This window comes from Sarcophilus harrisii, chromosome 2, assembly GCF_902635505.1.
Source record: "Sarcophilus harrisii chromosome 2, mSarHar1.11, whole genome shotgun sequence".
NCBI classification, from domain to species: domain Eukaryota; kingdom Metazoa; phylum Chordata; class Mammalia; order Dasyuromorphia; family Dasyuridae; genus Sarcophilus; species Sarcophilus harrisii.
Window position 1 is genome coordinate 144,486,461 of NC_045427.1, and position 18,605 is coordinate 144,505,065.

The following is an 18,605-nucleotide window of genomic DNA, read 5'->3' on the forward strand; positions in this document are numbered from 1 at the left end:
TCAGAGGTCTATTTCCTGATCTCTTCAAGGCACTTTTGTTCTTTGTAATTGAGACCCTTCCTGACTGCTCAACTGGGTTGTGAACTGGATCATGAAGGAGAAATACAACAAACCAGAATGCCACATACACTGCTCTTTAGTAATACCTTAGAATACTCTGGGACCAAGAGATGGTTTTTTTTTCCCAAATTTCCTTTGATTCTAGAGTCCTTTTCAGCTGACTCAGTCCGATTTTTACTTTTTCCAAAATGTGTTCTATTTCTGAAATTCCCATCATCCCTCTTGTTAGATATCTTACATGATATAGTCACAACTAGAAAAGGGAAGGTTGAATCTTCTTGAAATTCTTTGACTGTGTCTTCTTCACTTGAGCAAGAAAGAAAGAAAGAAAAAAAAGAAAGAAAGAAATATGGTATTAGAGCAGGGGGTTACTCGAAAAGTTGGGGGACCTTAGCTTTTGGGAAATCTCTGGAGTAGGGGGTATAAAAATATGGGAAAGCCATGTTTCACTTGATCTCTAATACAATGAAACCAAGTTGGCCTGTCTGATTGGCCTGTTACAGTAGCAAGAGGTGGTATTATATATTATTCGACTGCCATTATGTCTCTGAAATCACTCTGGTCTCTTGCCAATTTTTCTGTTCTAGGTGAGGGTACATTTAACGATGGGATTTAACCAATCAGGGCTAGCCAAGAAACCTGGAAGTCTTAAATGAGATCACTTGGGCTGGGTGGAAGGGAGGACCAAAGTGGGGTGTGAAAGCCATATGCCTCTTTTCTGGAAAATAGAGGTTTATATGATTTTTCATGTTTATGGTCTTATTTCTATGGTTAGAGTTTCCTTGCAGGAACATTCTAGGAAATCAATTTTTCTGTTTCTCAAATCCAGCTTTTGTTGAACTACAGATATTGCAACAGATGTTTGTAAGGTATGGTCTTTAAATCTATGTCAGAGAAATCAGGAAATGAAAAAACAAAAGCATGGAGGGTTATGATGAAAATAATTTTAAAAATACTTGATTAGGCTTTCCTATATTCTAATATCTCTGGTCCCAGTTCTCCATCTGATTGTATTTTATATATTCAAAAACCAAGTTTGTATACATTTACAATTTTAAGTCAAGTTGTTGAAAATTTGTTTTCAGTTGAAGTCAGTCAGTCAGGGTTTTGTATATATGTTCTGAGAGTCCTTTTCTGTCAGAATAAAAACTATTGTATGACTTTAGTCTCATTTTCATGACATACTCATAAGTAATACAGCTATGCTCATTTGCACGAGAAGCAAACCATTTAATTCTTTGGAGTCCAGGTTTCATTCAATGCCTTATCCACAGTCTTTCACAGAATCAGGAATGCAGACTCATATCGTACATGAGTTCATTTTGTGTGTGTGTGTGTGTGTGTGTGTGTGTGTGTGTTTGATGGACTCCTTTGCCAGTCTAGTAAAGTCTCTGAATATTGTCTCAGAATAATGTTTTAAAATTCATAATGAAAGCACATACTAAATTTCAGGTTAGTGAAAATAAAAGTGTAAGTTTTTTCCTCATGGACTCCACATCATGGACCTAGGGGGTCAATAGAACTCAAGTTAAGAACCCCACTTTTGAAGATGACTAGAAACTAACACTGAATTTCTCCTAATGACTATAGAGGTACCTTTCTTCATATAAAAATATATTTGGAGGAATAAGGAAAGAAAAAAGGGAAAAAAAAGAAATTTACATGCTAACATATATTTAAAACAAATAGCAAGTTGTACTTAGTAGATTAGCAGTTTTATATGCAACCATTTTTTATGACAGTTTATTATAGAAATGCTTGTTTTATTCCATAAATTAAAAATTAAATAATAAATTATTTAAATATTTTATTTAAATAAAATGCTAGTAAATCAAATCGTATTTTAAATGCATGGAGTGGGAGAGAGGGCTAGCATTTTTTATTTAAAGGCATTCTTTTGTGAAGCAAATCATCATCTCTAATTTTTCTTTTATGTAAAGTTATATATTTATATAAATAAGCTATTATTATAATGGGGAAGGTTCTTATTGTTATTATTATTGATAATAATAATACATCCTCACTTTCAACCATATATATAATAATCTAAAATTATGCAAAAGATATTAAGGAACAATTATTCACATCACAAAAGAATTTCTTTAAATAAATTCTCCAGTGCATTTATATTCTCCTCCTCATTTACTGAAGTTTTATATTTGTGGAATTGTTCATTTTTAATATTATTAATAATCAATCATAACACTTCAACATATACACTGGGCTGATGCTGTTCTGGGTGCTGGTAGGTAAGAAAGATATGGGATGTAATTTTTGCTTCAGGGATCTTAAAGTGCAGCTGACTTAGTGATAATGGGACTTCGGAGGCCATCCATTTCACTTTCTCATTCTATAGATGAGAAAACTTAAGCACTGATTTTGGGTCACACAGTTAGTTCGAATCTCTGCTAGGACCTAGTTCACATCCTCCTGATTTTATGCCCAGTGCTCTGTCCACTATTATAAATGAGAGAACTGAGATTTGAGATGATGAGAGAACTTATATAAGCATCACTTGGTATGTTGGTGTACATGAATATTAGTAAAAGGGGTTCGGTTCAGCATTTATTAAGATCTCACCAGATGTGAGACCCTTTACTAAGGACTGAGGATATAAAGACAAGCTTGCAAGTGGCTTACCTTTCTCAGAATGTCCGGGATAGGGAGGGATCTTAGGGGACCTGTGCACTGATACAATGTCCACATAGATGAGCAAAACAAAGTATATGCAAATTACATATAAAGCAATTTGTGGGAGAACACTAAAACCTGGAGAGATCAGAAAAGCTTTATGCAACATGTAGTACCTAAGCTGAGTGAGCTTTGAAGGAAGCTAGGGCTTTTAAAAAGGCAGCCGTGTGGAGGGGGTACATTGTTTCAGGCAGGTTAGGGTCATTACCTCCATCAATAAGGAGAGAGTCTCACACTGGTGGGCTGTGGGACAGTGGAGTTGTGCCAGTGCTAAGACTAGGAAGGGAAGTGGGATGTCATATCTGAGGTACAGCAAGAGGGCAAAAGGTCATTGTAGTTTAAAAGATAAGACTCAACCGGATCTTTAATAAGAACAGTTGTTTTGTTGCCCAACCATTCTTGGAAGCAGGATTTTCCTTCCCTAACTGCCCTGAGTGATGGTGGAGGATGAGCTTTCTTTGTTAATGCTATAAATACTTTTCATTTGGTTGCCTCAAATGCTATTCTCCCTGCTCCTGCTGGAATCTTTCTTTCCTTCAGCAATAGCACTGAATAATTATTGAAGGCCAATGTGTTTATAGCACTATGTAGACAACTGTGAGATAGAAAATACTTTCCTTAATTTTCCCTGGAGCTTATGTCTGTGAAATACTTTCCATGGAGAAATATGCAAAATCTTCTTATTGGTCAAGAGGACAGTGAATAGCCTTGTATTTCTTTTCCCTTTATCAACTCTAAACACTATAGTTTAGAGAACATGTGCCATTCCTTAACAAAATTGACAGGCAATCAGCCAATCATTATTAAGTACATACTATGTGCCTAGAACCATGAAAAATGTTGGAAATACAAAGAGAAAAATTAATTGATTTTCATCCTCAAACTCCTTGTATTTATAGAGGAAACAGTATGTAGACATATAAGTAAACGCAATATATAGACAAACGAAATACTAATAGCATTTTTTTGGGAGTAAGGAGGTTCTAATAATGTGGAGGAATCTGAACTCAGGTCTTCTTGACTCTAGGCCCAGCACTCTATCTACTTCACCCCCAAGCTTCCCCAAATTCAAATATGGGTCTGAATTATTTTGTCCTAGAGTCAGTAGGAAGCTACTGAATTTTTCTGAGCATGACATTGACATGGTCTGAGATGTTCTTTAGTAATCTCACTTTAGTAACTAGAGGAAATCATAGTTTCCTAAGTAAGCAACCTGCATCAAATTTCACCTTCTCCAATGATATGATTGGAGGCTATGATAATATAGGCTATGAAATAATATGATAATAGGCTATGAAATAAGTGATAGGATGGTAGTCATATGAATGAAGAAGAAGAAACATAAAGGATGTGAAAATAAAATTGATAAGACTTGCTTAAATCAAACCGATATTGGGGGAGGGAGAGAGAATTAAGAGACACGATTGGCTCATCTAAAAAGACTAGGAGGGGAATGGGATTATTGATGACAAAAAGGAAATTCAAAAGAGGGTTAGTTCTTTTTTATTTAAGATAATTGGTTATACATTAGACATGTTGGATTTTAGATATCTTGGGACATCTGATAGGAAATGTCCATTAGGTAGTAATAGGACTGAAACTTAGGGAAGAGAGGAGGGTTGGAAACATAAATCTGGGAGTTACCTATATGGAGCTATCCATGAGAGCTGAGATTATCAATCAACCAAACAATAGACCATTAGATATATATTACTATATTCCAGGCCTTTAGGATCTTATATTTTTATTGTGAGGTGAGGAAGAAAAGGAAGAGAAAGGAGAAATGGTAGGAAAGAGAAGAGTGAAACAGAACACAATCCAGAGCAGAATCCTTGGATATATCCATTTTTAGGTGAAACATAGTGGCTGATGTCACTATGTAGAAATATATAACTAGCCCCTTCTTTGATTACTTTATCCAATTTTAGAGTCTGGGAAGTGTAATTGTTTCCAATTCAGATCTGCAACCAGTAAGCCTATGTGTGTATTTATGATGTATGACTTTCTGACTGGAATATTAACTCAGCAAATTAACCTGCCAGCCTACATTTATTATTCTTCCTTTGCCAGACATTAAAGTTATCCTTGTTCCTTCTCTGCACTGAATGTCCTGTTAAAATTAGGAACTCTGTGCCCTCTGCCATTGTTTGAGCTAGTAAACAAAATGCAGGCCTGAGACCTAATTTCCTCAGAGAGCAGAGGCCCAAAATGAGCAAAAATAGCATCATCTCCTCCAGAAGTAGGAGGGACAATTATACAATTGAAGATGTCTAGGTTTTTCCCTGATCCTTCATTATGTGATTGAAAGCACATGGTGCTTATTGTTCACCACCATCATCATTAACAACAAACATTTGTTAAAAGCCTATTATATTAAGAATCCTGTGCTATTGGGGTGAAAATACAGAGAATTCTGAGACACATGAACCTGCCCTCAAGGATCTTATAATACAGTGGATTTCAGGAGAGACAGGATAGAGATGTAAAAAGATAATTAAATTCACAAGGGAGTATATGACAATATCAAATTTGTCTTATAGATTATAAGTGCTAGAGGAAGTCAGAGGAAGAAGAGTTCAATAAAGCTTGAAAACTGTCAGGGAAGGTCTTACTGAAGACATTCAATGTGAGTTCATCCCTGAAGGATGAAAAAATCCACAAAATTTTTATAAGCAAAAATGAGGAGAGAAGCTGTTCCAGGCAGAAGAAAGCAAATAAAATGGAAAATTTGAATGATGGAATCAAGATCTAGAAAGATCTTGACAAGCTAGAATGACAGGCTGAATCTAATAACAGTCACAGTTGGTGATTCTTGTGCCTGAGGGAAAAATATCCAAAAAATTGTGGGATAGGGTAAGGAAGGACTTCAGGTTATTATACAATAGTGCAAACAAGACTTTGTTGAGAAGACTTAGGAGATATCTAAATGTGTATGGCAAAGACCTGGAACATAACCTCTGGGGGTGGTACATTGTGAGGCTGCTATTGGAGGAAGAGGGATTAGAGAATATTTAGACCTAGGAGGACCTCACTATAGGAATAGCCATCATCTACCAGAGAGAAGAATGAGGCCCGCTGGTAGTTTCTATTCCAAAGGAGTACAATTACTGTCAATACTTTTTAAACTTAGGTAGCCTGGGGACAATGCCCAGGTGGTGGTTGTTCAGTCCAATCTGACTGTTTTAAGACCTTGTGGGCTAAAATATACCAAAACCCTACATGAGGTTTTCTTGGCAAAGATACTACAGTGGTTTGCCATTTCCTTTTTCAGCTCCATTTTTGCAGGAAACTGAAGCAGAGTTAAGTGACTTGCCCAGGGTCACACAGCTAGTAAATGTCTGAGACTGGATTTAAAATTAGGTCTTCCTGACTCCAAGCACTGAACCTCTGTGCTCAGTTTTAGGGGCCTCTGAAGTCCAAGCTACTCCACCTTAGTTATAGCTTTGTCTAATAAAGTATTGATATTAGTATCTATTACGCCTTTAAATATAATGTGGTTTCCCTGCTTATGTATTTTATTATATACATTTACTGTAACTTTATCTGAGTTGAAGCATTTAAAATTTTTCTCTAACCCCTAATTTTAATTTTATGTTTTAAGTGTGTTTCTTGTAGTGATATTCATTCTGCTATCCTCTTCTCCTTTCTGGGTGAATTCATTCCACTCATGTTCATGGTTATGATTTTTAATATTTTCCTCCATCTTCTCCTCTTATACTTTTTCCTCTCCCATCCCCTCTTTGCAAATAGTAAAAGAAAAGGAATTTGCTAAACACAAGATTAATAGATGAAGCAGTTGGTTTCTGCTCTACTAAACCTCTTTTATTCCAGGTTTTTATTCTTTCTTTCTTTCCTTTTAATATATATATAAAGTTATACACCTGAATTTAAAATATCAATTGCCTAAGGTCAAAGATTTGGAGAGGAAAGGATCCTAGCATTTTAATGACTATTAACTCAGTCTCATTCAACAGCGTGGAATGACAACCAAAAGAGCTAATGAAATATTAGACATTATTAAGATAGGCTGTGTCAGCTAACATATTATCACTGTTTTCCAGAACAGAGGAAATGATAGTTTTGCTATCCTCTGTGCTGATTAAATCATGTCTGGAGTATGGAATTCAATTGTGGTTGCTGGATTTTAGGAAAGATATTTACAAGAGATGGATTGTAGCTAGAGGAGGGTGAACAGGATATAAAGATTTGAAACTATGCTCTGTGATATGAGATAGGTTGTAGGCTAGGTCTGACTTAATTATATGTGGCTGTTCAAGTTTGAAATTAGAATGAGACATTCATAGACTGTTTAATACTTAACAAAAGGAATACAGCAAAGACAAAACTTTGATTCTCATGAGTAAAGCTTTTTGCCTCCACATTTGCCAGTATAGTATATTGGCAAATACTATATTTGCCAAAATAGTATATCCACTAAGAAAGGTCTGTTGACTCCATGTTGATTTCTCATGACAATAGGAAGTCTATTAAGTCTGAGGAATTTGGGGCTAGGATCTTATGTCTTATGTTTTTAGTGGAAAAATTAGTCTGTGTTGTAGGAATCTTCAGTTTCTTGGGTAATGTCTAACAAATTTTTAGTTGTGCAATAGGACCTACTGGCATGAGCCCAAAAAAGAGAAGTGTTGTTGCTCTCTTACCATAGTAGTGAAAGTAACCATCTTTGCATAACTCTGGAGGATTGCTATAAGGAAACTACTTTATAAACATTAAAGTACTATAGAAAAATATTTAAATTATATTGATGATGATCAGTGGAAATAACTGGGTATGATTAGCCTAAAGAAGAAAAAGTTTAGTATTTAAAGTTGCCTTGTATAAGACATATTAGAATTATTTTGCTTCTCTCCAAAGGGAATAACCAGAAGCATTTAGTGAAAGCTACAGATTCAGAACAGCTAGGGGGGGAAACTAATTCTTAATAGTTAAAGGTACCCTCAAATAGAATGGGCTACTTTGGGTGGTAGTAAGTTCCCCATTGGTAGAACTTGACAACTACATGGCAGAAGTGTTATAGAGGGGATTTTCTATTTCAAAACTGAGTTGGGTTAGATGATGCTTGCTGTTTTTCCCCAAGTTTGAGAACTTCGGGCTTTTATTAATGTACATGGCATATTTGGGCGAGCAATATGTCTAGAGAGTAATAGGTAAGAGTAGAGGGAAATGGAGTTAGGGAGATTTTGAAAGACCTTGAAAAGCAATCTAAAGATTCTGGGCTTAATTTTATAGCCATGGATTATAGATTGAAGCACTATCTTTTCTGTCTTGGAAACTTTCACCCCTGAATTTCTTTCAAGTCTTTCTTGAGGAAATAGTGAAGAATGAAGAAAAATAGGACCATGAAATGGTGAATTGAGGGAGAGGAAGAAAGAGTACTTAGTACCCCTTTTCCACTAAGTCATGGTAATGAGCAAATCAAATGTCAGAGTAAGAACAGTAGTTTCAATAATAATAGTAACAACAATAATAATAGTTAACGTTTATATAGCACTTCCTTTGTGTCAGGCACTGTGGTGAGCACTTTATGAATATTTTTTCATCACAATATAAACTTGGAAGGTAGGAATTATTATTATCCCCATTTTACAAGATGAGAAAACTGAGAAACAGACATCGTGACTTGCTCAGGCTCACAGAACTAAGGTGTATGATGATATATCTGAACTCAGTTACTCCTTACCAGTGCTCTATCTACTGTACCATCTAGCTGCCAAATCATTACAAAGCATCTCTCAGGATTTAACTTGTTGCATTGTTTTACAAATACACATAGAGTTCATCAAGGGGAAGAGTGAGTAAAATTTATAATAAAATGGTAGCAAGGCAATGTAGGGGACACATATTGCCATCTCATAGCTCCAGAGTGGCAAAGCCTTTTTTTTGTCCAGACAATCCTCAACAAGATTTACTTCATCAGTGGTGAGTCATCAGTGATGGATGTATTTTGATCTGCTCAGCTGGCAGAATTAGGCAGGTTGCTTAACTAGGCTGGGTTGGGGATATTGCTCAATTATTGAAACCCTTCACAGGACAAAGAGTGAGTTAGTTGATCTTCTGGGTTCCCTGGCCTTTCTCTTTGATGGGAGTTGCTTTTCCCCTCTTCCCCCACAATTTTTAGCCTCTTACTTGTCTGGGTATTGTAGTGCTCATTTTAGCAAGGGAAATAACTCTTAAACTAGAATTGGAAGAAGCATCTCCTTTTCAACTCTCTCAGAACCTCGTCTGTAATAAGTTTAAGAAAGTGTTAGAATAGTTAATGCTTTACATTTGCATAATAAGTGATTAAGATGACATTTGAAATATACACAGCCTTCCTATATACATAGTATATTCCTATACTTTAAGAAGGAGTTAGTATAATCTCCCCTAAAAACTTTCCTTGTCCTACTGTAAGAGATAAGCAGCTGGTTTGGATAAACCATTGATCTCATCCTGTATGGATGCATGTTCCTAAATCCCATTCACCTGTTCCTAAAACACTAGGAATAACTTTCTTTTCAGAAACAGAGCTGTAGGAAGAAGTGTTTCCCTAAGTATTGTGGATAGCATCAGCTTTCTTATGGTCATTACAAATACAATTACCAATCTCAACAGAAAGAAAAATCAAATTATAGTATTAAGTTGTTTGAAGGGAAAGGCAGGTGGCATTAACCAAGGCTAAGTTTTCTAGTTCATTTGGAAAATTAAGAAAGTGGGGAGCAGTTATTTAACACAATGTACATAGAACAGGAATTTCCTAATCTTTTTAACTTGCAGTAAAAGAAATGGAAAGGATTCTTCTGTTTAATAAGGGTGAGTCATGCTGGATCTGACAGCTGGGGTAATGAGGACAATGCCCAAGCCAAATGGATGGGTTTTCCCAGTGACTGTATCATTTTTTAGTATAGGATCTGCTAATTTTGTCAGAGTTTTGGTGACTAGATCCTTGAAAACTGCTTCTTATTAATTCTTGATTCTCTTCTTTCCTATCAAAGATGATATTATGAAAATAGTCACTTCCTGTTTGCATTGGAGTATCAAATGTGATTCCTTTTTACTTAGGAGCTAAAGCAATCCCCTTTCCTGTATTCCCTAGAATGCTTTTGTTTTATCCATTTGAGAACAGAATGATCTTTGTGGGTTTTTAATTTCTTGAACTCATCATCCTTTCCAGGTTTTGACCACAATCCTTTGCTTTCATCAAGTGGGTAGAAAACTTAGTAACAATAGTGGCTCACCATTCCTGTGGGGTGCTGTTTGCCAACTCAAACAAGCCACTCCATTGATTTATTGTTAGTACTTTCTCCTAAAAGTAATACATGTAACTCTTATTTTTTTTTAATACAGTAAACTGCTTGGATCAACATGTGCAGAAGTCCCCGGATAGAGTTGCTTTGATCTGGGAGAGGGATGAACCTGGTACAGAAGTGAAAATCACATACAGGTATGATGCATTCTCTCCAGTCACTTTTCAATGTGAACAGCATGCTTATTATCATGACAAAATTATCTCTTTGATTGTCTTTATTTTAAAAAAAATCCTACAAAAGGTAGGCCCAGTAAGTTCCTTGTCTCCAACTTAGCAAAAACCAATAATTTGTGGCTAAAAAGTCCATGTTTAACCATCTTCTCAACCCCAGTCCCCCCCCCCCAAAAAAAAAAAAAAAACTAATAAAAGGATTGGGGATGGAATACTTATTATGGCTGAGGATCTCTAAAATTTTCCCTGCCCCCAACTGTATTGATTATGTTTGCTCCTTTGATTTAAAGCCTTTATGTCTCTTCATTACCTATTGGGTAATGACGATGTTCCTTAGCCTGGCATTTTAAGGCTTTCTACAGAAAATCTTTCCCTAATATGTCTTTCACATTGTATTTCTACTGATACACAAAATATACAAATGACTTAATCTTTCTCATAATAGATTCTCTTCTCACTTCGGGTACCACTGCTCCCCTTTTAAATGTTATAAGTCTTAGAAATTGATTTAATTGGGAATCTCATATATGGATGCTAATTGACTTATTTTTGTTCGGGTGTCAAACAGACCAAACCACCCAAATTTTGTATGATTTTTCACTGATTTATTTTTTATTATAATTTCTGATATATTAATCTTCAGTAATATGTACAATATACAGATAGTAGATATGATTTTGCTGTTACAGCTTTTCTGACCCAGACTAATTTTGTCCCATGGCTTTATCTTTCTACTGATGTTCTTCCTATCCACTATTAGCTGTATTCTTCTAGTGTTGGTAAAAGGGACCATATTCTATATTTGTAGTCTATATATTTTTTATTTCTCTGAAGCCTTGGGCTAGGATTCTTTTCTTTTCTTTTCTTTCTTCTTCTTCTTCTTCTTTTTTTACTTTATGTCATTTACATAGTATTTACATAGTATATGCAAAGTATAAATGGAATTGTTTATTTAGGCTTCCCCCGGCTAGATAGTGCTGTATATTGGGTTACAAATTAATAGCTAAATTTTAATGGTGAAGAGAATTTCCATTCTGGGAAGTCTATATATTGAAATCACATATTCCTTCCCACCCCTCCTCCCCAAATCCCTAAACAATGCTGACATTTGTATAATGCTTTAATACACCAGAGCATATCATATACATAATATCATTTGACCCTCACCTTAACCTAAGATTTTTTTACTTTATGCCATTTATATAATATATACAAAGTATAAATTGAATCACCTAGGCTCTTTCCCCTCTCTTCCCCCAGGTAGATAGTGTGTTATGACTGTAAATTACAAATGAATAACCAATTTATATTAGTGTGGAAAGTTTCCATTCTGGGAAGTTTGTATATTGAAATCAGGTTCCTTCCCACCCCAACCCCAAACCCCCAAACAATCCTGACATTTGTATAGTGTTTTTTAATACACACAGAGCATATCATATACATTATATCATTTGTACCTAACAATATCCTATGAAGTACATACTATACTAATTTTACAAATGAGGAAAATAAGGGTCTGAGAAGTTATGTGACTTACTCATGGATGCAAAGCTAGTAAAAGTGAAAGGTGGGCTTAAACCTAGATCCTTTTGTCCCTTAGTACAGTACTCTGTTTGTTAGTGCCATACTCCTTCTCCTGCTCCCCCTGCTCATGCTAATTTGAGATCCCTGTGTCATAGATCAATGTGGCTCAATTGAGCTACAACTTTGTATGCAGGTGTTTAATGACACAGTTTCAATGAATTGTCACTGATTTCTAGAATATGATCAATATCTGTTTCATTCTCTATTCCACACACCTGAAAAACTAACTTCATTTTGTCACAGTAGTCACATCAATGGTGCTTTTGTAATAATCAGAGCAATCTAGCAGTGGAATAAGCTGTCTTCCTACGTAGCAGATTGCCCTTTGCAACAGTTCTTAGAATCATGGGCTATTAGAACTGTAAGGGACCTTAGAGGTCATCTCATCCAAGATCTAAGGTCTAAGTCTCATGATACCGGTAAGCAGCTAAACCTTGGCAAAGCTAAGTGAGTTGCTGTAAATTACACAGGTAGTGAGGGACAGATCTTTAGGTGAGGTTGTGAGCCTTTGCTGGGAGTATTGTAAGATTCATGCCGATTTACAAGTTGGACTTGATTATTGAGGTGCCTTTCCAATTCTGAACATCCAATTCTAGTCTCCCTGCTCAAGGATTATGATACCTTAATACCTTTACTCTCTCAGTTGAGGAGCCCCTTGCTGTACAAATACCTCCTTAATGTTAAACTATGCTTACTAATTTTATTTTGCTTGTAAGAGTAGTATTGAGTAATGTGGCTCTCAGAAAACCCTGAAAGGCTCTTCAGGATGGCATGTGATATGCATAAGCTTAAGAACAATTTAAACTAATTGGCAGACTATGCAGTTCTATGCTGGAGACACACAGTCCTGATTAGAAGCAAATTCTTCAGCATCAAAACCAGCTATACACATATCCTTTAACTGAGATCTTTTAAGTTTGATTGTTAATTGTGAAGTAGTATCAATCCTAGGTGAATACTCATCTCTGCTCATTGTTTGATGATGGAAAAGAAAGTTTGAAGAGTGTATTTATAGACTGTCTGTGCCACCAACTGTCCAGGGTGGGATTTGGGTTAATGATTATCTCAGTCATTTCAGGTTTTTGCTATGGTTTTTGTTTCAGGACCAGCTAGGTATGGGTACTGATTGTCCTGCCAAAAATGAATTGTGAGTGTAATCCACTCCTAGACAAGACTGAACATTTCCTAATGGAGGTGAAGCCTAAGAGGAATCAGCAGCACTAGGAAACCTTGGCTACCCCACTGATCCTGTGGAGCTAGTCTTAGCTTTTATTTCTTCTGTGTAAATAGCATCTAATGTTACTGACAGAGGAAAACAGAGGTGACAAGGAATACATGTGCAGAAAGGGTGTCTAAGCCTCTTTTCATGTTCAGTAACAGTGAAGAAGGTGCTACCTTAAGATCTTGGGATGATTTGATCTTTGCCCCTCCTGTGCCACAGTTTACAATAAGAATATTTGCAGCTTGTATGGCATAGTAAATAGAGTACTGGGCTCAGTTAAGAAAACATGAGTCTAAATCTTGATTTTGAAAACTTATCAGCTACATTATCTTGATCAAGTCTTGGAACCTTTCTGTGCCTTAGGAACTCCATAGAACTTAGAAAATAACCATAGATGATAGCTCTCGTCCTAAATGAAATTCTCACTCAAATCCTGTCTGTATTAAGAGACTCATTATATATATGAATTCATTTGTACTGGAGTGGAGAAAAACATCTGAGTTAGGAGGGAGGAGAGATAACACATGGTTACTCTTTGCTAAGTTGTATGAGCAAGACATGATGGTACTCAGATGGATCTATCACTGACATGAGTGTTCTTTTCAATAATTCAGATTACAGCCCATCTGTGTCCTATCAACATGTGGCAGTGTTGTATACTCAGAAATGTAGGAGGTCTTTTCTAGTTTTCTTGACATTGTGTGGATACCACTGGCAATTTCTTATTCTCATCACATGACCAATCCTTCTTTTCCTTTTGAGAGCTATTTGTACTTATCTTTTGATTATTTATCCACTGAAAGATAGCTCTAGAGTTTATATATTTATATTCCCTGTTTATATCTCTATGTAGATCTCTATATCTTGGATATCACAAGATATTTGTGCAAAGACTTTTCCCCCAATTGATAATTTTTCTTCCTAGCCTATTTGTATTGCTTCATTTTTGTGTAAAATGTGTAAAAGATTGTTCATTTCTCTTTCTTCTTTTGTGATCTTGTCTACCCCTTGTTTTGTTAAGAATTCTCCCTCTAACCATAATTCCCAACTTCTTTTCATGTTACATATTTCCCTGCTTATTTTCTTCATTCTACTTTTCTTATACAAATGAGATAAGACATGAAAGTTCTTAGCTTAGCACAGTACCTGGCATATTATAGGTACTTGATAAATACTTGTAGGTGGCAACTAAATATATGATGCTTAGAGCCTGGAGTCGAAGATTTATCTTCCTGAGTTCAAATATGACCATATTCACCAGCTGTGTGATCCTGGGCAAATCACTTAACCTTGTTTACCTCAGGTTTCTCATCTGCAAAATGAGCTGGAGAAGGAAATGGCAAATCACTCCAGTATTTTTGTCAAGAAAAGTCCTAATGGGGTCACAAAGAGTTTAACATGACTGAAACAACTGAACAACAAATAAATACTTGTTTCTTTCCTTCTTTCCTTGTATGAATAATTACAGAATTCTCATATACATTATCTGATTTTAATTTCATGACAACCATGTGAGATAGATGATATGGCCATTTTACAGGTAAAGATCCTCAGGTTCAGAAAGATTAAATAGTTTGCGTGGGACCACATAGCAGATAAGTGGCATAGCTGGGACTGGAGTTCAGCTTACTTGATTACAAGTTCAGAGTTCTTTTCACTATACCATCCTGCTTTTCTTTCTCTTTTAGTGTACACCATATATAAAATTAGAATGAGGAAAAGGTGAGATTGTGCTTCAGAAGTAGAGGCATTATTTAAATAGAAGATACTAAGTAGATGTTACAAGTACATATGTATATATTATAGACTTTACTGTTGCATTATCTGTATTTTATTTGCATGTGAGCTTTTACTGAATACTTTGATGGTGGAAACTTCTATAAGGCAAACAAAATTAATTAAATTAATTTGAACATTCTCTATATAAATAATATTTTCAAGCATATTCCCCTCCACTCCAGACTTAGAATCACTTATTGAGATGCTGTTCCTCCTCTATTGGCTTTTTTTTTTGAAGGATGAGAAATTCTGACACCATAGATTTCTTCTTAGGAATCCTCAAGGACTGTAGGAGTCAACTTAGAATCATATCCACTTTGACAGAAATGATAGGAACTTCACAGGAAATAAATAGCCAGCTCTTGCAATGTTGTCCAAGAAAGGCCTAAACTAAGATGATGTCAGGGAATGGAAACCATATGGTAGACTATTTACTTAGCATACCATTGGTCATGAGGAAGAGTGATCAGCAAAAACCTAGCATTACCACTGGGGGAAAAAACAAATCAAAATTTTCATTTTAGAGATGGTGGGTCAGATTGCTCATGACAATCAACATACTTATTTGTGATGTTACTTCATAAAAAGCCTGTCTTAATCTAGGGAGTTTATACATTTTGCTAAATTAACAAAGATCTCCACAGGTTTTACAAAGCCTATGAAGGAAAATAAAATCTTTCTCTTTGGTATTTTGTATCACATACCTAGTATGATAATCATAGTATCTGCTATTTTTGTAGTGATCTAAGTTTATAAGATACTTCTTATAACACTGAGATAAGGAATGTAAATATTATGATTTCTATTTTACAGATAGGTAAATTGAGGATCATAAAGTATGTGACTCTCACTCCTCTTGGTCTATTCAATTACATAGCTGGCAGATAGCAGAACTATGTCTGATTCCTAGGTTTTCAGGCTCTAAAGATCAGAACTGTTTATTATGTAGTAGCTGTTTCACTATTAAGAGAATGGAAATTTTTGATAGGTCAAGTTGGAAGGAAGGGATTCAGCAGTGGGAGTGAGGAAGGTGGAAGCTGGAATTAAATATGACCTAAGCTTCATTTCAAATTGCTCTTTTTCCTTCCTCCTCTAACCTTCCCCTTATCACCAAAGTATATTATGTAGCACTACCTCTCTCCTTTCCATATGTTCATTTGTTTATTCATACAACAAATATTTATTACTAATAATGAATAAGGCATTGTATTAATCTCTGTGGAAGCTATAAAGACAACTGTTTCTGTTTTCAAGGTGCTTATAATCTGGTCTGGGAGAGAATATGTGTACACAAATGACTACAAGTATAAATGGTAAATATATAATTGAGGCAAAGTACAAGTATGATGACTAGACACAGAGTACTGTACTGAATGAGGTGTGTCAGATAAGATTTGGTTGTTGAGACACAAGTCTTTTCCCTTCAGGAACCTTATACTTTAATATGGGTTAAGATATCCATATGGGCAAACCACTATGAAGCACAATACCATAGAACAATTGGATTCTAGTGATTTTAACAAACTGTGAGGTCTTGGGGAACATCTTTACCATTTTTTTCAAATGAGGGAATGAGAGAAGGAGATGGTAATATTTGATTGGGTTTTAAAGGATGGGCAAAAATTCAACAGACCAAGATGTTAAATGAAGACATTCCAGACATAAGAAGTAGTTTAAGCAAATGTACAAAGGTGAGAATAGAAAGTATGTTGAAAAGCAAAACTTAAGTTTTTTCAAGAATAGGAAGCCTCCTTAATCACCTCAAAGGAAACAACACTTGTATTTTGTTGAGGAGATACTCCAGCAATAAAAAGATATACATTGACAAAATAACTATGTTTAGCCTTGTGCAAGCTTGGTGATTGTGTATATTTCTGCATCACACAGATCTCCCCTGATGTTCTTTGATGTTTTAGAGAAAGAACAGTTTTTGCTAGGGAAGATTAAGGAAAATTTCATGGAAAAGTTAGAATGTGAAATGGACCTTAAACTGGTGAGTATGATTTCAATGACTAGAGATGAGAGGGCATTATTGGCATGGGAAAAAGTTGGCACACGGGTATAGAGATGAGAAAGTACAGGACATGCTAAGAGAATCATGAGTAGTTCAGTTTATCAGAAATGCCTGAAAAGAAGTGGAGTGAGACAATGGAGGAATGAATGAATTAAAAAAACATTTATTAACTGTTTATTCTCTTAGCCAAGCATTGTGCTAAATGCTGAGGATATAAATAGAAAAATCAAGATAGCTCATGCTTTCAAAAAGCTCTTTGTCTATTTGGGCAAAACAACATATAAAAAGAGACACTGCTGATGAAGAAATCTTTTAGCCCTAAAAAGGGTCTTTAGGGAGGCGGTTGTAGGCCAGATGATGAAGCCTAGTGGTTTTCCATCCTCCTGGAAAGAATAGAGTTGGTGACTTCTATATCATTGATGCCATATATATAATTTAGTATTCTAGTTGAGTTTTAAGTTTTAGGGATTGGGGAGGAGGAGAAAGATGATAAAGGAGGGGAAGACATTCCTAGTGAATATAGTTTGGATCAAGATAATGAAGTGCCTTGAATGACAGGTTATAGAATTTGGACTTTATTTGGAGACCATGGAGAATAATGAAGATTTTAAAATAGAGACATGATGTGGTAAGACCTGTAAATTGGAGAGATTTGGAAACTTTCCAGCTATTGTGGTAGCTACTCCAAGTTAATCCCAAGGAATGTAGTGCTTTTATATTCCCTTCTAGAGCATATTATATAGGTTTCTAAAAAGATGTTAATTTAAAAGCTATTAATAGAGAAGTTTAAGAGCATACAAAACAGAGTCAAAACAAGTTTCTTCAATGAATTAATACACATTTATTAAGTGCCTACTTTGTGTCAGGTACTGTTTTAAGACCAGGAGATACAAAAAAGAGGCAAAAGACCTCCTTGATGTTGGGGAGCTCACAGGCTAATAGGAAAGCAAGATAAAACAAATATATACAAAGTAAGCTACATCCAGAATAAATAGGAGCTAATTAATAGAGGTGCAAATGGAAGTGATTTCTTTTTGACTGATAAGAGTGTTATAAGGAACAATATGGTTTCTAGTTTTATGGGATAGGACGTTAGGAATAAGTGCTCAGGCATACCATGATCTATATTTGGGGACGTGTAATTCTTTGTATTTTTAATAGTTTGTTTGGAGGCTTAATAGACCTAGAGCTGGATGTGAACTAGAGAGAATAGCTCATTGCACAGAGAACTTGAAAAGAATGAAGTTCTCTTATACTGACAGAACCCCTGACCTTGGCAATAGGAGGGCATTTTATTCATTTCACTTAAACCTTTTTCTTCTACAGATTTCAAGGACTAAGCAAATCTGTTGTTGTCAGCATTATAGGATTTAAAGTTCAGAGAGACTTTAGGGATTATCTAAACCAGAAGTTTTCTAACTTTTCAGTCTTAGCACTGCTTTATTCTCTTAAAAATTATTGATAACTCACTCCCTTCCCTGCTCAAAGAAGTTTTGTTTATATAGGTTATTTTTACTAATGTTTACTATACTAGAAACTATAGTGTTTTGCATATTATAAAATTAGTTGTGACCTCATTTACTCCTTGAAAGGATTTCAGGAATCCCCAAGAGAACCACACTTTGAAGACCTTTGATATAGGTCACCATTCTACTGAGAGGTTGGGACACATATGCAGATAAGTAAAGCTAACGTGTATACAAGGTATGGGAATAAGAATTGGATTTCATTGAATGTGATTTCATTGGCATGGGGAACTTGCAGGTAAAGAAATCCCT

General features: G+C 35.5%; 1 protein-coding gene across 1 annotated transcript in view; it reads left to right on the forward strand.

Moving 5' to 3' along the window:
• Positions 1-18,605, forward strand: part of ACSS1 (acyl-CoA synthetase short chain family member 1) — a 65,765-nt gene that overhangs the window by 6,919 nt on the left and 40,241 nt on the right. The window contains exon 2 of the mRNA XM_003759030.4: positions 10,096-10,192. Coding sequence (XP_003759078.1) covers positions 10,096-10,192 — 97 coding nt within the window. The remainder of the gene's footprint in view (positions 1-10,095; positions 10,193-18,605) is intronic.